At 62.7% G+C, this 18,566-nt stretch overlaps 1 protein-coding gene across 1 annotated transcript; it reads right to left on the minus strand.

The window, feature by feature from the left end:
- Window positions 1-965: 965 nt before the first annotated feature.
- On the minus strand, window positions 966-10,573 carry LOC125916703 (adhesion G-protein coupled receptor D1-like). The gene is made up of 5 exons (XM_049623009.1): window positions 10,213-10,573; window positions 8,699-8,810; window positions 7,348-7,501; window positions 2,775-2,841; window positions 966-1,359 (listed from the first exon to the last, which is right to left on the minus strand). The coding sequence occupies exons 1-5, from the start codon at window positions 10,218-10,220 to the stop codon at window positions 1,032-1,034; spliced, it is 669 nt and encodes a 222-aa protein (XP_049478966.1). The 5' UTR covers window positions 10,221-10,573; the 3' UTR covers window positions 966-1,031.
- Between the last annotated feature and the right edge of the window lie 7,993 nt (window positions 10,574-18,566).

The following is an 18,566-nucleotide window of genomic DNA, read 5'->3' on the forward strand; positions in this document are numbered from 1 at the left end:
GAGGGCAGAGGGAGGAGAGGGGGAGGACCAAGGGGAGGAGGGGAGGACCAAGGAGAGGAGGGAGGAGGGGAGGCCCAAGGGGAAGAGGGAGGAGGACGATGATGATGACGACACCCACCAACAGTGACGCCCTCTGGGGCCAGGACTTGGCACGCCGCTCACCCCACCCACGCCTGGCTTGCCCTCCACGAAGCAGGAAGTGGCATCTGTCAGACAGCTACTTCAGGGGCAAGAGAGATGTGACGTAAAAGCCTGGTGACACCTGAAGGGAAAGACGCTCCGTCCGCCTGCACCCCTACTACTAACCCTAACTTTGTGGGAAACCACGTGCGAGGGCACTCCGGAACCCTCCTCTGAGGAACCACGGGGACTTAGCCAAGACTGGCCAATGCCACCCCTGGCGTCCCCCAGTCGGGAAGAAGCGGGGCCCCGACCAGATGGGGCCGCACACCTGCGGGGTGCAGGGGGCGCCCGGGACGTCCCCACACCGAAGGGAACCCCGTGACACTGCAACGGTCCCGTCCCACGCGTGCGCTGCCCCTCCTCTGGGAACCGCACCCGGACTTTCTCGGGGCACTTCCTCCGGCACCCGGAGTCTCCGTGCTTCAGGGGAAGGTTGAAACCCAGCTCCACCCCCAGGGTTAGAGAGGTGACCCAGGCCTGCCAATCAGAGCACACTCTACTCCTCTAGCCCCAGTGAGGACTGGCCAATCAGAATACTCTATCTTCTGGCCCCCGTGGGGCCTGGCCAGTTAGAGAACTCCCTCCCCAGGCACAGCGAGGGGCCCATGATCTGCAACATTCCAAGCCTGACGCATCAGAAGTGCCGAGACTCGAGACTCGAGACTCGATCCAGAGACTTTTGTGGGAAATGTGGGAAGAACAATAGCAAGAACCACAAAAGCTGTTTTTGTAATTCCGTGACGTCCGAGGACCTCAGGACATCCCGCCTGAGGATGGAGCCACCTGGCCGGAGGTGAGAGCACCCGTGCGTGCGGCAGCCTCCCTTGAGCCCGGGCCAGGCAGAGCGGTCACCGGCTCCTCGGGTCGCGTTCTCTGTCCCCCATGATCCCGCGCTCCCGAGGCGCACACCAAGGTCCCTGCTGGGGCCGCGAGGACAGGGCGCGGGCGAGAACCCTCAGGGAAAGACCCTGCGGTGCACACCGACCCTGGCAGGCTCCGCGCGCCTGCGCCTCCCGGCCAGCCATCTGGGGACAGGGGTCCCGGGCTGCATGCCCGGGGGCTGCGACAGGTTGCAGACGGGGGCCCTCACACCCACCGGCGGGACTTACCACAATGATGGACAGGGCAGGGGCCACGAAGGCCCAGACGGCGCCGCTCGTGATGGAGAGCCAGCAGCTGTAGACAGAAGCAGAGCGTTACCTCCACACCACTGTTCCTGTGCCCCGGGGTGCCGGGCACCTCCGCCGGGGGCAGCTGCTAAGGCAGGACGTTTTTCTGCTCAGGGGTCAATCTGAGCAGCCAGAGTAACAGTTAACCCCAGCTGATGTCTCTGCGTGCTACCCACGATGACCTCGTGCCTCTCATTCTCGGGGTGAACGTTCAGGTGTGCAGACCACCTCAGGGAAAAGGAGGCTTTTAACGGGCCTCTCAGTAGGAAAAATCACCACCTCTGCAGAGTTCGGTCAAAAACCAAAATAAGTTTTAACTTTGCTATGAAAAATAAACAAACTGACCTTCAGCAAGGGCTGAGAGCATTTCAAATACGGACTAATTTGTGCCTTCTGCAAGGGATCAGAGCGTTGAGGAGTCATGAGGTGACACGGTCCTGACCATTCCCCTCTGCTCCTAGCTAAGGCTGGTCACACCTCCCTGCAGTGCCCCTGAGAGAAAAGGTCCCCGGGGATCCCAGCAAGTGCTCGCATTTCCAGAGAAGCCTCATGTGGGATGCAGCGTCCAGTTCCAGGATGGGGGATCCCTCCAGGCTTCCAAGGTGGGACTCCAGGAACTCAGGCAAGTAATAGCCTCGCCGTAACTTCATTTCTTTCCAGAGCATCGGGATGGCCAAGAGCCTGGGGTTCCCCAGGAGAGGCCACTCCCAGATCTGGGGACAGCCCTGGGGGCCCTGCCCACTGGCCAGGGTCAGGCAGGTGCAGGGCACGGTCCTCACCCCACCCGGTGTGGATGTCCCCGCAGGCGGCCTCGTTCACTCCCTCCACCCCGCTCACTGAGCGGCACGGGGGCCCCCAGCACACCAAACCCCAGGTGTGCATCCCCTGACACCCTCACAGGAGGAGCCACGATGACTCCCACACCCAGATGAGGAAACTGAGGCCCAGAGGAGTCAGGTGACCCACGTCCACTCCCAGGTGCCTCTCTGCCCCCGTTCCAGGACACAGGGGTTCCCTGAGACAGGACACGGCCCCTGTGAGTGCTCGTTCGCACCTGCTGTGCGGAGGCAGCCATTTCCGCGAAATGCACAGCGAGCCTGAGCGGCCCCCTGCAAGGTGCATGGCCGCCCGGGACGGGACAGGGGCGACTGCAAACAGAGCACCTCCCCACATGTCCTTGCAGAGCTCTATGCGTCCCTGTCCTCTCAGGAAAGCCAGTGAGCCCCGCCCCGCCACCGAGCCTCTGCTGGGGGGGGGGGGGGGAGGACAATGCGGGGGGCGCAGCTGGGGTCGCCCTTACTTCAGGGCCTGGGGAGGCCAGCCCCGTACAGAGCCACGGCCTGGGGTCTCACACAGGGGCCTTTCCTGTGAAAGCCCTGCCACACGCCAGGAGCCCCCCCCCCCCCCGACCCCGTCACTTACTTGTTATTTGTTCCATAACTGTTCATGGCAAACGATATGGAAATGATGCAAATGACGAGAGGAAAACCTGTGGAAAACGAGCGCAGGAAATGTTTCGGCCTCCTTTATTCAGCCAGTCCCTCATTCGTCTACGCCCACTGCATGTAAGGAGCGAGAGCTACGTGCTCAGAAACGGCGCTGCCCCGGCCTCCGGGAGCCTCAGTCTAAGCCAAGGGCTAACTCACACTCAGGTGCACACACACGTACACATGAACTCTGAATCACATCCCTTATGAATCCAAGCCTGTTTCTGAAAAGGACCGGCTCTGGCTGCCAGAAGAGCGGCGCATCCCGGGGGGCCTCTGTCACCAGACACCCGCACAGCAGCCCCACCCCTGCCCTGAAGCGTGGGCCAAGGGCAAGGGCGGCGAAGGATCCACCCACCCGCTGGCCGGCTTTCCCAGGGCGCCAGACAGGGAGGGCTGCTGACAAGGAGGGCTGCATCTTGCTGGTTCCCAGAATGGAGGCTGGCGGTGGTGACCACACACGGGGACCCACCTGCCTGCGCTGAGCCTCCGGGGCCCCAGAGGAAGGAGAGGGAAGTGTGCCCCGGCTCTGCCGGGCGCTCACAGCGGCGGCTTCCCTGCCCTTCTGATTTCGGTCTTGAACAGCGTCCCGGAATGGGAGTTCCTGCAGGTCTGTCCTAGCTCTGAGCCACTGTTCTGATGTCTAAGCAGTTCAAATGCGTTCCACAGCGTCCGGGAGAGCCACCCGGCCCACAGAGGAGCCCTCTCACCGTGACCCTCCGTCACACCTGCGTGCTCCGCGGGCGAGCTGGGCCCTGGTGCCATGGGCCGCGGCTCCCGCCTGGGCGGCCCCAGGACCACGTGACAGGAGATGGCGCACCAGGGGCTGTTTTCCCTGGGGCCTCGGTGTCCACACACGACACAGGGCATCCTCGCCGCCCGGCTCATCTGGTGTGGGAAGATCACGTGGCACCCGAGATGGCGAGGAGGCATCGACCCGAAGCACCACCAGCCACCCGGCGCCCCAGCCTCGCTGAGGAAGGGCGGGTGCCGGCGTCTTTTCTCTGGGTCCACAGGACAGCAAGCGGGCACGGGGCCCCATCCCGGCGGGTTCCGGAAGGTGCGGCAAGGACCACAGGTGCCTCTGGAGAGGTATTTTCAAAGTGGGTGGCCAAGGCCTTCACTCTGAGCCACGGCCCGCACCCTCCCGCCCCCGGTCCCGGCCCACGGCAGTGGTTGGCATCCCTTTGCTGCCTGAAGTGAAATGGATGAGTGACAGGTGCATTTTCTGCATACACGATTCCTTTGATCCCAAAGGCGATGCTGGCGGCTCCCTCGCCATTTCTTCCCACATCCCCCTCCGTCCGGCAGGGGCCGCCCCCTGGGGCAGTGACAGAGGGTCTGTCCGAGAAGAGGGTCCCCCACTCTCTGCGGTCTCTGAGGCACACGGCAGGAGCCCAGCACCTGGCTGACTGTGTGTGTTCAGAGGCGGGACAACGAGGGTGAGGAGATAGCCAGCAGACATATCTTGGGCTCTGGGGCCACGGGATGCCTGGCTCTGTTCCCAGGGCCGCCCCAGACCCGCTGTGTGGCCTCAAGGAAGTGCCTGACCCTCGCGGAGCCTCCACGGTCTCATTGTGGAAATGCACACAAGAGCACCCGGGTCACCAGGCTGTTGTGAGGACCCCATGTGATGCGGCCACGTGTGAGGCCAATCCCTATAATCCGTGTGCTGTTATTAAGCCACTCTGGCTCCCCTTCTGCTGTTGCCATCACCGGAAACTCGAATCCCGGTAACCGACGGGCTTCTGCCGACAATCCGGGGTTCCTCCGGCCCTGCCACATGGATGTTTACCTCACGGAGTTGTAGACGCACCCTCTTTGGAATGTGGCAACCTTCAGAGGTGACCTTCAGCGGGCCCCCTGATTCCCCAGGGAGGGGTGGAGGGAGCTACCAGCCAGGACAAGCAAAGGGCTGAGGGAGAAGGTCTCACAAAGAAAGGCAGAGGAAGCCAGGAGACACGTGGTCTGCCTTTCTGCCTGGGTCCCCAGTGCCATCTGCCACGGACTTCTGGATGCTTCTCTGGGCGTGTGGAGGTTTCGCACACGTCGCCCCAAGGCCGTTGGGGCCACCAGGTTCATTTTGGGCCACGGGTTGTGGATAGAAGTGACATGTGCCTCTCTGGACCAAGAAGTTAACTTTCGGTCTGATGCCCCTCCACGTCCGCTTTTCTCTCCCAGCAACCAGCACCAGCTCTAGGCAGCGACCCCTCCACCCCCCGGGACTGCCACGGGCACTGCCCCTCCCACTGCCGCGGCCGCTAGGGATACGGAGCGGAAACGGGAGGTAAAGGCATGCGGCTTTTTGGCAAGGAGAGCTGGGCGCTGCTCGGCGACCCGGCCCGTGCACCTGCGGTCCTGCACCTGTCCTGCCCTGGCCGTGTACCTGCACCTCAGCACCGCGCCAGCTCCTGGAGCTCCAGATCAACCAAGGGCAAGTGGGGCCCAGAATTAACTACGATTAAGTGCGTGCCCCAGATGAGCAGGAACTCACCAAAGACATTAAGTTGTAACAGAGAAAAAGAAAGCAAGCTGCACGTCTGTCACTTCTGTGTACTCAGAGGTACGTCTGCTGCACAGATAAGTAAACTTGCACACGGTTATCATAATCTCCTCCTGCTCCCACAGGGATGCTTGGGGGACAGATTACAGTTCACTCACCTTACAAGTCCTAACTTGTAAGGGCCTGACATCTAACAGAACCTCAAGGTATGCTCTTGATTCAACAGCGCCACCCCCCCACTTGGCTTTGAAACACAGTCCCCAGAGATTCAAGCCCGGGGCGGACGCCGCGGGAAGAAGCCTCTGTGAGAGGGGCGCTCCTGCAGCGCGGTGTCCCCATGCCCCGGGTCAGCCTCCGGCTCCTTCTTAATTAGGAACTGAAGGCAGAGAGAGCCCCGCTGCCCGCAGACTGTCTTTACTGCAGCCCAAAGCGAACTCTACCCCAATCAGAACCAGAGTTGCAGCTCGCAAGCCCCGAGGAAATCAGCGAGGGAAAAGCTGATGGGAGACAGAGGCCGCAGGCTGCGGGATCCCTGCCTAGGGCTCTCTCTGCAGACAGCTTCCATCAGGGGCCACTCGCTCAGGGACCCGCAGGGACTACATCGGTATGAGAAATGACACAGGCCCAGACAATGCTGTCACACAGGATTATAACTCGGGATTCACAGATTACCTCACTTTTCTAAAGATCTCTATGATTTATATGAAATCTCTCAATTTTTAAATACGGGTAAAAATAATTCATTTTTTCCTCTAATCCTGCAGCCCAAATAAGAGCCCAGGGTGGGCAGAGGCTCTGGGGGCGCTCACAGAGGGGGCGTGGGACATCCCGGCCCAGCTCCCTGTGTGGCCCCAGCAGCTGGGAGGCAGCTGCAGAAACCGTGAGGGTATAGAGTGTTTGTCCACCACCCCCCAAATACATCCCATCAAGCAGCTCCCAGCACAAAATAAACACGTTTATCTTCTCCTTGCACAATGAGGACTGTGAAAACTAAATCCATGGGAAGAAAACCAGGAACAAGTAGCAAGCAGGTCCCTAACAGTCGGTGAACGTTTCTAGCAAATGCAAGAATGCCAGGTGTCAGTGGCACAGCCTGCTCGACGCAGACTCCGGCAGGAAGCAGGGACTCCTCGGGATGGGGTGGGCAACAAGGAAGTTCACGGAGTCCAGTCAGTGGGGAGGGGGCTTCCGGAATGAAGCCATGAGCTGCTCCACAGACCTGCCCCTCAGGGAGATGATCCTAACTGGTGAAAAGTAGCCTAAAAATCCCACAACCACCAAACAACTCTGCGTTTTCCTTAGAGCATACAACAAACCGGGAAAACCTTCTTCAAGAAAACCCACTAAGTCTTGGTAGGAAGACGACTTGCTCCCTGTCCCCGGGCCCATCGAGAGCTACACTATGTCACAGGGGTGGGCCGCCTGCGTGTCTCCTGCAGAAACTCTACCCCAGGTAAGAGCAGCAGCGACCAGACCTCCCTTTCTCCATCCAGCCGCCACGTCCGGTGTGCATGTCCCTGCTGTGCCTGGCTGAGGACACCGGGCCCTGACTGCCCTCCCCTCAGGGCACTCGCAGGGCAGAGGCTCTATGCTACGAGAGGCAGGCCAGCATTAGAGGCTGCCCCCCCTCCCAGGCCCCGCTCTAATGCTGGGGTGCCAGTCCAAGAGGAATGAGACACGGTCCCTGCCCTAGCTCCAGAGCCGCGGGAACTCTTCCCAGGTGCAGGGGATACAGGCCATTAGCACAGAGAACTCCAAGCACGCTCTGTGGGAACGGATTTTTTTTTTTTTTTTTTGAACAGAGCATGGGGAAGCTCAAGTCTAAGAGCACCTGGCTTCTCAGAGGTGTGTCATGTGAAGATGAAATCATATCCAACCTACTCCTGCCTCCCCCTCCTGCCCCCCATCCCCCCCTCCCCCTCCCATCCCCCCCCCCCCACCCCGCCCCCCTCCACCCCCCCCACCTGCCCCCTATCCCCACCTGCCCCATTCCATCCCCACCTACCCCATCCTATCCCATAATAGTAGAGATGCTTGCTGTCCTCTGAGCCAAAGACCTTGATCACCATGCTGTAGAGATGCAACCCTTCCACCAGCATCCAGGCAAAGGCACTCAGGAAGAAGTAGTGCAGGAGCACGGCCAGCACCTGGCAGGGGACCTGGGAGCGAAGACACACAAGCGGACATCTCTCTGGCGGTTCCTGCGTCCAATTCCGGAACATCTGCTGCTCACGTGCCCTCATTTCCCGGCGAGGCAGAGCGGGGCGGGGTCCTGGCTCCCTTTCTGCAGCCCCCCCCCCCCCCCCCCCCCCGCTTTAGGGGTGGGGCGGGTGACTCCGGCACAGCGATTGGTTCAGGAGAGGGCGGGCGATCAGGCGCGGCCAATCAGCATAAACACGAGAGTGCGCAGCAGGATTGGCTGGAGGCGGACACGTGAGCAGCCCGGCCAATGGGGTGGGCTCTGGGGAATGGGCGGAGCCATCCGGGAGCCAGCGCGTGAGCCTGGGGCTTGTCAGCCACGTGGGCCGCTGGCTGTGAGCAGGTACCCGAGCTGGACCAGCAACCCCGACCGGCTTAGGCCGCAGCGGGGGCGCCCCGATCCCATGCCCGTGTCCACAGAGGCCGGGAAGGGGGCGGAAAGATGGGAGGGGGGATATAAATTTATATACTGCCTTCAAATAATAAAAATAAGGAGAAAAAAGTAAAAGAATTGAAGACAGAAACGGCATGATTACGTCGGGCGCTCCAAGCTCTGCTTTCACAGTGCTCCCCAATCAGCTCATTCTCAGGACAGCATCGTGTGCTCGGCACCTGGTTTCCAGGGGCGCGGCTGGAGGTCCCTAATCTGCCCACACATGCTCATCAGAGGCAAGTATCAGGCATGCGCAGCTCGCGTCTCTGCGTCCCAAGGGGAGCACCGTCCGCCCACTAGCCGCTCTGGGACCGACACCCAGGTCACTCTATGTCTGCCGCGAAGCTCCTGCCACCTGTCATTATGGGCAAATTGCTGTAACCGGCTCCCACATCTCTAAGCAGGAGGTTAGGACTGCACAGCCTGGGCCTATCTCGAGGATTAGAGGGCTGGTCTGCGTCAGCTCTCCACATCATGCCCCCCACGCCGCCAGGGCCCTAGGGGGAGGAGGAGGAGGGCCCTAGGGGGAGGAGAAGCTCATCTTCCCTACTGAGCCCATGGGGAGCAGAGAGCCCAGCCCAGGCCTCTCTTCTCCGCTTCTCCTGGACAAGCCCCTGCTCTATCTGGGGGATGCAGTCTGAGTTCTGAGTTGAAGAAACCAGCAGAAGGTGCCAGCCCGGGTGACATCAGAGGGAGGAGGGAGGGACAGAGGGGGCCTACTCACTGTGCCAGGCTTGAAGCTGAAGCTGATGAGCAGAAGGATCTGGGCCACGAGGACAGCAAAGGACAGGTTGGCATGGATATGGTAGCGCTGGTTCCGGATGGTGCTGACCGAGCTGAGGGCAGAGATGTAGGGGTGAGGCCCCGGCCCGGCCCAGCCCCAGCTGCTCCCTATCGCTCCCCCGAGGGCTGCCAAATGAGCCTTTAGAAAGCCCACCTAGATGCGGTCACTCCCCACTGTGAAACCTCAGTGGCTCCCTATTGCTCTTAGAAACCAGCCAGCTCCTTCCACGGGCCTCGGGGCTGCACAGCCTGGCCCCTGCCCCCCCTTCCGGCCCCTGCTCTGACCCAGTTCATTCCTTGCTCCTACTCCCGCTCACAGTGCCCTCTTCCGGCTCGCAAACACCCAGCCCTCTCCAGGCTCAGATCTGCACCAGCCACGCCTGCCAGGTCTGCCCCTAGGGAGGACTTCCTGCCAGGAAAGTAGCTCCACCTCATCTCCCTTGGCCGGGGAGCGTGTGCTCCTGCTCCTGGGCACTGGGCTTCTTGAGCAAAGCCGAGGGATGACGGAACCAAAGAACGAATGTCCCAGCTCAACACGGGCCCCGGCTCCTCCTGCCGGCCTTGGATGCCACTGCCCCGGCCTCCCCGTGTTCCCAGCGCTCTGGGAAACTGAGCACCTCTCCCTGCTGATGTTGATGCTGCAGCTGCCGGCCCGGCGACGCCGTGGTCACAGCCGGGCCAGGGGCAGATGTCCTGAGGGAGCCAGGGCAGGCGAGGAGGGACACTGGGCTCCCCAAGGAACCCCTGGAGCATCACCCGCCTGCAGAGCAGGTGGAGGAGACAGGCTCCCAAGCAGCCCCAGAGGGAGGAGCCCCCCCCCCCCCTCGTGTGTGAGGCCAACGGCCCTGAGCAGCGGCCAGGGTGTCATCACTATTGTCTGCCCACGAACGGGGCTCATTTCAGCTTGCCGTCCCAGTTCATAAAGGGCCACTGAGGGACTCAGCTGCCACCCTCTCCTTGGGGGCTGCACAGACCCCCTGAGCTCTGCCTTGGCAGCTTCAGCTGGGAGGGGTGGGGACCTCCTGGGAAAGTGCCTTCCTGCCTCCCCAGCGGCTGACACCAGGGCCCCCTATGGAGCCGCGGCTTTGCTACCTTGGGGGAGGAGGTCCTCAGTTCCGGCTCTCAGGAGTCCAAGGACCAGAAAGCCTGTGGGCTGGAGACCCTCCCAGAACTTTTGAGCTTCACTGAAAGCAGGGTGCCCTCCAATCCCATAGCCCCTCTTGCCTCCCTCCTCCCTCCTCTCTAGCACCCCCAACCCCTCCCTGCACCCTGGATCTCAAAATGAAAAGTAACTCTGGAACAGCCGTCCAACTGTAATGCGCGATGACCAGACATTTGCCACCTCATGACCACAAATGCCAGAGGGAAATCAAAGTGGGGCAGGCGGTGCTGACATTTACACGAGGGCGGCAGACCTCCCTGGACACGGAGGGGGCAGAGCAGAGGATGACTCACGAGAGCATGGCGAAGGTGACCAGCGTGAGCACCAGGCAGACCACGGACAGGGAGCAGCCGATGTAAGAGATGGACGAGAGCGCCACCTGCTGTCCTTGTGTGAGCTGCGTGGGAGGCAGAGCAGAGGGGTCAGCGCGGGTCTTGCGGCGACAGGGCTCCCATTGGAAAGGGCCCCAGGGGCTGGTCCCAGCGCGCACGTGGTGGTGACCACCAGGTCCTGCGTCTCCCCCAGATGCCCTGTTAACGCCACCAACACAGGTCCGTCCAGTCCCATGGCATCGGCCCTTGGGTCTCTCTGGAAATACTCCACCCAAATCACCCCACCAATGCCTCCAATTCCTCTGCCCATCCAGCCTCTGCCCTGCCAAGGCCTAACCCCTGCCCTCCCAACCCGTCCCCCCCCCACTGCCGAGCTGTACCCCATGCCTCCCCGGCTACACTGCAGCATCCAGGGCTGATGAAGCCCCTGACCTCAGAGCCATAATGCCCACAGAGTCCCAGCGGATGACCCAGGTGGGGTGTGACTGCTTGCTGAGGACCCCACGACTTATGCAGCTATGGTGCTTAGAGCAGCGCCAGGGAGACGAGACATGCCCTCTGCGAGTCTGTGTGGGGGTGGCTATTACCCCTGATATCAAGTAGTGCGTAACAGACTTGGTAAATGAACGGTAAACAAATCGGATGCAAAGCCACAGAGGATGGTGCCACAGGCCATGGAGGAGGGTGACACGGGCCACGGAGGAGGGTGACACGGGCCACGGCACACCTAGCAACACGACCCCAAATGGTGGCTCCCTCGGCCCAAGGAGCCGGAGCCTCGGGTCAGGCTCACTTGCCCCTGGGCTCCAAAACGCTCCGTGCTCCCTGAGTCGCTCCTGGGAGACCAGCTTCCCAGTGCCTGTCCCTGCAGGAGGTCCTGCTGTGCTTCCTGTGGTGGATTTGGCTCTGTCTGTATCAGAGACCCAGCTGAAGCCCCCTCCCCATCGCCGATGTCCATCCACGCTGGACAGCAGACATCAAGGTCCCTCCGACCTCAGCCTCGACACCGCGGGGCCTCGGCCTCCGCTCGTCAGGACCTAATCGGGAGTAAAAGGAGGCAAGTCCTAGGATGTAAGAGGGCTGCCGGGAGGGCTGCAGGCCCAGGAGACCCCAATTCCGGGGACTGTAAGTGGATCGTGCAGAGCAATTTGGGAGCCAGCGGGACTGCGCCTGAAGACGGACAACTTAATGGGTTTTACTTCTTCCACATCTGTGACTCACTGCTGGTCAACTGACTCCCCAGGGGCTACGAAACACTTTAGAGCCGTGATGGAACGGAGGTGGGGATGAAGCCTGGACCCGCAGCCCCAGATGCAGGAGGGGGCGAGCCCTCATTAGTCACCTCCTGTTTACCCACGTGGGGTCCCTAAGCGGGCAGAACGTGTGGGGACCAGTGTGTTCCCGCAGCTACGTTCTCAGCCACGTCCCAGGATCTGGACCCCAAACTTCTCCCCCCACTCCCAGCAGATGGGCAGGCCAGAGGTGTTCCGATCCATCAGACGCCCTAGGGAGGCGAACAGAGCCACCTGCCCGTGCCACACGGCCTCAGACTCTCGTTCCCGCGACATGTTGTTAGCAAATCCCCTGTGGAGTGACGTCTCCGGTGTCAGACACGGTTAGGGAAACCGCATCCTCTGTCCCCACAAAGACTTCAGGTGGATGTGAGCAGTGCAAGTCTTCTGAGAAATCCTGCGGGTCCACCCAAAATACTTAGCTGTGTTTAACTCGTCACTTCTCCAACTCTCAGGCTGGGGGGCGACTCCCGACACCTGCAGAGATGGTTCTGGACGTGCTCTTACAGAGGAGAAGGTGCTAATTTCCAGAAGCTGGGAATAAAACTGAATATGTAACACTAATACTGAACAGGGCAGGTCCCCTTTCTTGCTGTCACAGGCAATTGAAGTCTCACTGTCACCATTAGGGGCACCTGGGGGGCTCAGTCGGTTAAGCGTCTGACTCCGTCTCGGCTCAGGTCACGATCTCACGGTTCGTGAGTTCAAGTCCTGCATCAGGGTCTGTGCTGACAGCGTGGAGCCTGCTTGGGATTCTCTCTCTCCCTCTCTCTGCCCCTCCTCTTCTCTGTCTCTCTCAAAATAAGTAAACTTCAAAAAAAAAAAAGAAAAAGAAAAGAAAGTGTCACTGTCACCGTCACAACTAGCTCTGCCTGGAGATGTGGACGAGCATCAGATTCCAGAGTTTACGGACATCCGGACTCTCAGCTCTTCGCAGGAACTAAGGGCCACCTCTGTGGCACCCGCCACATGGAAATGAATTTAAACAACCACGGAAATATGAGCAAGGGTGACCACGGTGCCTGGCTCTGTGACGCCCTCTCCCCCTTCTGGCCCCGAGCCAAATACGCACGAATCTCCACACTGCGGGGCCCCAGCTCTCCCCCGCCCCACTGCCACCTAGATCTTTCTGCCAGAGAGCTGGTGAGCTCCCGTTAATGGATCTCTTGCTGTGTCACGACCCAGAGCTCTGAGAACACTGGTGTCCAGAGGCGTCTGCTGAAGGCTGGGGGGTGGGAGAAAGTCTCAAGCCTCACCCCCCTCACCGGCCCCCCATGAAAGACTTCCTTAACCTACATCAGCCTGCATACGCATCTTGTGGACACGGCAGGAACGTGCCCCTCCGCTTGCTGACTGGCGGGGCTCCGGGGCTCTAGCGCGGGCCGGTCCGCGGCGCAGCGCAGAAGCTTCCGGTGTGCGTGCCGCGGCCCGTCGGCCACACGCACCGAAACCCGCCTGTTTTCTGCCGGCCCGCTCAGCCTGGAGCTTCTGATAAACAGAGTCCAGCCCCAGCCCCACACCCACACCTGCCCAACCTGCCCCCAGCCCTTACTGGGCGCCTGCTGGGTGCGCACAGGGAGTCCTGAGGGCAGCCCAGCGGGAGGGCAGCAGGGGAAAGGGCACAGCTAGTGAGAGGCGGTGGGCCTGTGCCTCCGGGTGCAACAGGCACGCATTAAGCACCACCGTGTGCCCAGCACGGAGCTCACACGCAGCGGGGAAGCAGACAAAGGCACGAGTGAATGACTAAGGTCGGTCGTTCCGAGCTTGGATGAGGCCCGATGGAAACAAACCGGGGCCACGGCGCAGGCGCCTGGAGAGGGCAGAGAGGGGTGGCAGCTCTCACCGCCCCCCCCTCCGATCTGAGGGTCCCTGGGGCCCCTCCCCCGCCCTCAGAGGCCGCCCATCGCCCAGTGCTGCTGGTTCCCCTGCTAACCCCAGCCGAGCTCGTCCTCTCTCGGTTTCCAGAGCCTCCACCTTCTCCTCCCTCCAGCTCCTCCCCGCCCCCCACTGCATCCAGGCACCCTCGGTCAGGTCTCCCCCGGGCAGGACACCGTCCCGGCCGCTGCCCCAGATGAGACCCACGTTCCTTCCCTCGCCCTGCATCTCCGGCTCACCACCTGGTTGCTCCGTTGGGAGGGTCCAGACAGGAGAGCAGGGCCCTCCCGGGATTTGGTAGACGGGCTTCGGCGTGGGAAGTGGGTCCCAAGGGGGTGGGGAACCCTAGAAAAGCAGAGCAATGACGGCGAGGTACCCCGGAGGACAGCCACAGCCCCGACGCCGGGGGGCAGGAAGGTCAAGGGGAGGAGGGGACAGGAGCAGAGCCTGGCGGACGCCATAGCAGACCTGCCCGCGGAAGGGGCCCAGCGAGGCCAGGCGCACCTGGCAGACCGCAGTGTGCCCGTCTCCCTTCGGCTGCACCCGGGGGGAAGCCAGTTGTCAAGGGAACCGAGGCTGAGCGGGGCAGAGGACAAATGGGGAACCTGCAGCCCCTCAGTGGGGCCCCTCACAGCTCCTGACCCGCGCGGTTTCCTCCGCCTCCACGGCCCGCCCCAGCTCTGCCCCAACGTCCTGCCTCCCGGCTGCCAGAATCCAGCTCCCAGAAGCCTCTGGCCCCCCGCTGAGCCACACACCTTCGTTCAGCCTGGGCCCAGTACGAGCACGTGGCTCCAGGGGCGGCCGTGTTTGGTGACGGTCCCGGGGCTTCGCCAGCTGTACCTGTGCCGGCTGCACGCCAGCCGGCATCCCCTGCAGAGTCCAGGCTGCGGGTTCAAGCCCACAGCCCTGAGGACAGCAGAAATGAGCTCCTTGGCTGGCTGAGGGGCAGTGCCGGGGGCCGGATCGGGGATTCCACGGGCGCGAACCCAGTGGCATCTCCCCGCACACCCTCCCACCCCCGTGCACAGAGGGGGCTGCTGTGTCTTTAAAAACACTTGTGACTTGCCTTCCTCAAGCTACCTACCTCATTAAAGGACCCCTGCCCCTGAGGCTGCCGGTCGGGCTGGGAGGCTGCCGGCCCCCAAGACACTGACAGAAACTGTATGATCACCAGCTTTATATGTGTGGGGGGGGGGGGGGGCTTCAACATTGCTGCAAAGCCTGTACATTCTGTCGGGGGAGGCGTGTGCCCGGGGAGACGGGGACCCAGCCCAGCAGCCACCAGACCCTCCCTGCAGGAGGTGGGCTGGAGCGGGCCCCACCAACGGTAGCTTCGAACACCTGTGCAGATATACATCTGCACACAGCTGGATTCGGGGACCCACTGTAGGGACGCACCCGCGAACGGTCAGTAACGTCGGCAGAGGCCAAGGGCTGTGGACGCCTGAACGTCTACCCACGGAGGCCGGGGGAGACCGGGGGCAATCCTGCCACGGTCAAGACCCGTGAGGCGGGTCGGCACACCGAGGCACAGCCTCCAAGGTGTGCAGAGCGAGCTCCCCTCCGCAGCAAGAACAGAGGGCCACACGCTCCTGCCTCCCGCGGGGAGAAGGGCCAGCCTCGTGCTCACCCTCTGCTCTCTGTACCGTGGCATCCTCCCGGCCCGTGTTTCACCTTTACGACACGAAGCATCCGTGCCCTCCTGTCCCGCCGCCCCGTCACAGGCCTAGGAAGAGGCCTCAGGCTCCTGCGGGGCCCCTGGCTCCCGGGCAGCCCCTCTCCGCCTCGGCTCCCCCCACGGTGCAGAGTCAGGACGCCTCTGACAAGAAGCGGTGGACGAGTCCGGGCTCCCCCACCACAGCAGCACAGCTCCGGCCCTCAGCTCAGCCTGGCGGCCCGGAGCCGACCGCCTGACCGCACCGGGCCCTTGGCCTCCGGGTCCCTCACGTCAGACCCTCCTGGACAGGGGTGCCGCTGCTCCCCCTGGCTCGTCACCCTGCGTCCCCGCTCCCGGCCACCGCCCTCGGCCTTAGCCTGAGGAGTACAAGGGTCCCGAGGCCACTGTCGGCCTCCCTCTGTGGGGCAGCTCCAGCCCCCACGCGGCACCCGAGCAGAGGCCTCTTCCAGAAGCGTCTCCGGTAAAGGAAGCAATTCCTTCCTCTAACGGTAGCAACCTGGGTCTGGCGGGAGGAGGGAGGAGAATGAAATGTGGCAGGAGGGGCCTGACTCCAGCGAGGCCCGTGGCCAGGACTGCAGGCCCGGCTGGCACAAGGGCCGGCTCCCGGCAGCACCCAGCCAGCTGCCGCCTCCACAGCATGGTCCTTCTCCCTCGGGTTCCTTCCCGCCTCTGGGGCCTGCTTCCACACATCCCGGGTGAGCACGGGGGCCTCCTTGCGTGACAGGGGTCCTGGGGGGGAGGGATGGGGCTGCAGGCAACATGCTGGCCCCAGAGAGGCAGCAAGGCCACCAGAGTGGGGAGCTGAGGAGGGAGACCGGCAGGCAGGCAGGAGATGGGAGGGAGCAGGGGAGGGTGGGAAGGGGTGGGAGGGGCAGAGGATGGTGGGAAGGGGTGGGAGGGAGCAGGGGAGGGTGGGAAGGGGGGGGAGGGGGCAGGGGAGGGGTGGGAGGGGCAGGGGAGAGAGAGCCAGGGGCCTGGGGGGTGCAGGGAGGGCCATCAATAGGGAGACAGGTCCCCCAGCGTCCCCCAGGGTCCCCCAGGGCCATCCCTCAAAAGAATGAAGCACGGGGAGGCTCCGTGCTGACACCGGCCGCACACAGCCCACTCCTGCTCCCCCAGGACGCCTCCAGGCTCCTCAGCCACCTGGTCACCCCGGGGCACCCTCACACTCCCTTGGAAGTCACTGTCACCTCAGTTAGGCTGATGCTTGGGGCTCAGTTCTTGGGGCCGGGTGCTCCGAACTCAGTGCTCAGGGCTGGGTGTGATCCCCAGCACAGCTCCACGGAGAGAGGAACCCACGTCACAGACGGGGAGGCCGAGGCTCGGAGCAGGCACTGGCCGCAGGCCGAGCTGGCTGACCAGGAGCCAGAGCGGGGCCCCTGCTGACCGCACCCCGGCGAGGGGGGGCAGAGCCACACAACAGGAGGTGCTGCCACGGGTAAGTGACATGCGCACACGGGGACCGCCCGACGAAGGGGCCGGCTTCCCGATGGTGAACCGTGCCCACCTCCGCCCACACGTCTGAGCGCCCACACGGCCGCTCTTGACAGGCCCACCGGGACCACAAGTACAGCTCCGAGAGCAGGCGTGTTAGCCCCAGTGCGGCCGTGTCGTTAGGTCCTCACGCTACAGCCACCCGCGTCCTCCCTGGCGGCCAGGCCAGAGCCCTCGAGTGGCTTCAGGCAGCTGCATCTGGCGGGTGGCCGCCAAGCACGGGTCCTGTAACCGTGGGGCCCGAGTGCGGAGGGCCTGAGGGACGGGGTGCTGGGGAGATGAGACCCCTGCACACCCACACACGCACACTAGCCTGCCTACACACACCCACACACGCACACACACACTCGCCCGCCCGCACACGTGCACACACACACATGCACCAGCCCACACGCACACACATGTACACATGCACACACGCCCTACAGCTCCCGTCTCAGGCGGCGTGGTGTGCCCCAGCGGTGCCTTTCCTTCCCCACCCTGCGGCCAGATTTAGAAATGCCCAGAAAAGCCTGGAGTTTGCTTCGGGACACGGGTTCCTCTGAGTCACAGACCACAGACCCCGACGGCTCCCGAGAGGCTTTTCGCACAAATTCGCGAGGCCACCTGGGAGCTTGCGTACATCACAACCAAGTGCAACTGTCCTTCCAAAAAGAAATACCTTTACCTTCCGCTTTTTTCCAAAAGCCCCGTTTAGTGCATATGTCACTTCCTCTCCAGGAAAGCGTGAGAGAGGCTTCGCTGTCTTTCGAGAAGCAGAAGAGCCGTGCGAACCACGAGGAGGAGCAGAGAGGTTGAGCCCCAGGCACGGGGAGGGCGGCAAAGCGGAGCCGGGGAGGGGCAGCAGCGGCTTGTCAGGAAGCTCCGGGCGCACACACTTTTTGTTTTTTGAAGAAAACCAGAATCAAAAATTTTAGATAATATCTCGGACTCTCGAAATACTGACAACGGGCTAAAGGAGGCAGGCCCGCCGGCCGGCCGCCAGGCCGGGGCTGGGGTTTGTGGCTCCGCCTCACAGATCTGCTCCTGCACTGCGACGACCCCCCATCCGCAGCTCCGGGACAGCTGACCCACTGGAGGAGCCGAGGGGTGGGCAAGGCGGCCTCTGGGCATGCGCCAGCTCAGGGACTGTGCCCACCACTACCCTGCCACGGGGGCAGCCTCGGTGGGGCCGCCCATCACCGTGCAGACAACCAGACTGTCCCCCTGGAACGTGCACCTCGGGTGGGGGGCCCGGAAACAGGTGGGACGGGCTGGTCCCCACGTCAGCCCCTCCTCCTCCGCCAAATCCTGCCAGTTCCGATTCCCCTTCCTAGGGACCCATCTCTGAGCCGGCTACCGCGGCCCCACCCATTCCCGGGTCCCGGCTGGGCCAGCCACGCGGCACCCACCACGGCAGGGCCCGGCTCCCCCCGTCCCCGGTGCCTCTGCCGGCCGGTCCCGAAAGGTGACCAGTCCGGCGCCCGTCTACCTGCCCTTGAACACGGCGAACAGGTCCGTGTGCCCAAGCCGTTATGGCAGCACAAGTCAGGGTTACTATTGATGCGGCCACACTTGGCGTCGGGGGACACGGCTTCCCGGTCTCCCTAAGCTCCTCTCCCGCGGAACGGACCCATTCTTCCACGTGCCGCTCACACCACGCGGCCTCTGCCCCACGCCAGGCTCCAACCAAGCCACGGGGTGTCAGGAGGAGGGAAGCCCCGCACCCACGAGCAGGCCTTGCCTACGGCCTCTTCCGGCTACTGATTTTCTTGTTCAATCGCGTTCCCTAATTCCTCACAGATGCACGCACGGGGTCTTATTAGCACACGGGCCGGGAATGCGGTCCAGGGTCTCCCAACCCTGACAGCCCAGAAGGCACTTCTGTACCTTTCTTCGATCACACAGCGAGACATCACTTCACGTCGCCGAGCGCGTGCACGGGGACCTCACACGACTTTATAAAGACGAGACGTTTGGGCGCTACTCTGCACCCT

The sequence above is a fragment of the Panthera uncia genome, unplaced genomic scaffold (genome assembly GCF_023721935.1).
Source record: "Panthera uncia isolate 11264 unplaced genomic scaffold, Puncia_PCG_1.0 HiC_scaffold_1005, whole genome shotgun sequence".
In the NCBI taxonomy this organism is placed as follows: Eukaryota; Metazoa; Chordata; class Mammalia; order Carnivora; family Felidae; genus Panthera; species Panthera uncia.

What these genes read in the sequence shown, in the direction of transcription:
- LOC125916703 (XM_049623009.1), bottom strand. An exon ending in TCAGCTTCAAGCCTGGCACA is followed by an intron (nt 7,502 to 8,698) that starts GTGAGTAGGCCC and finishes CTTCGCTCCCAG; the next exon opens with GTCCCCTGCCAGGTGCTGGC. An exon ending in CTATTATGGGATAGGATGGG is followed by an intron (nt 2,842 to 7,347) that starts GTAGGTGGGGAT and finishes CGTTTTCCACAG; the next exon opens with GTTTTCCTCTCGTCATTTGC.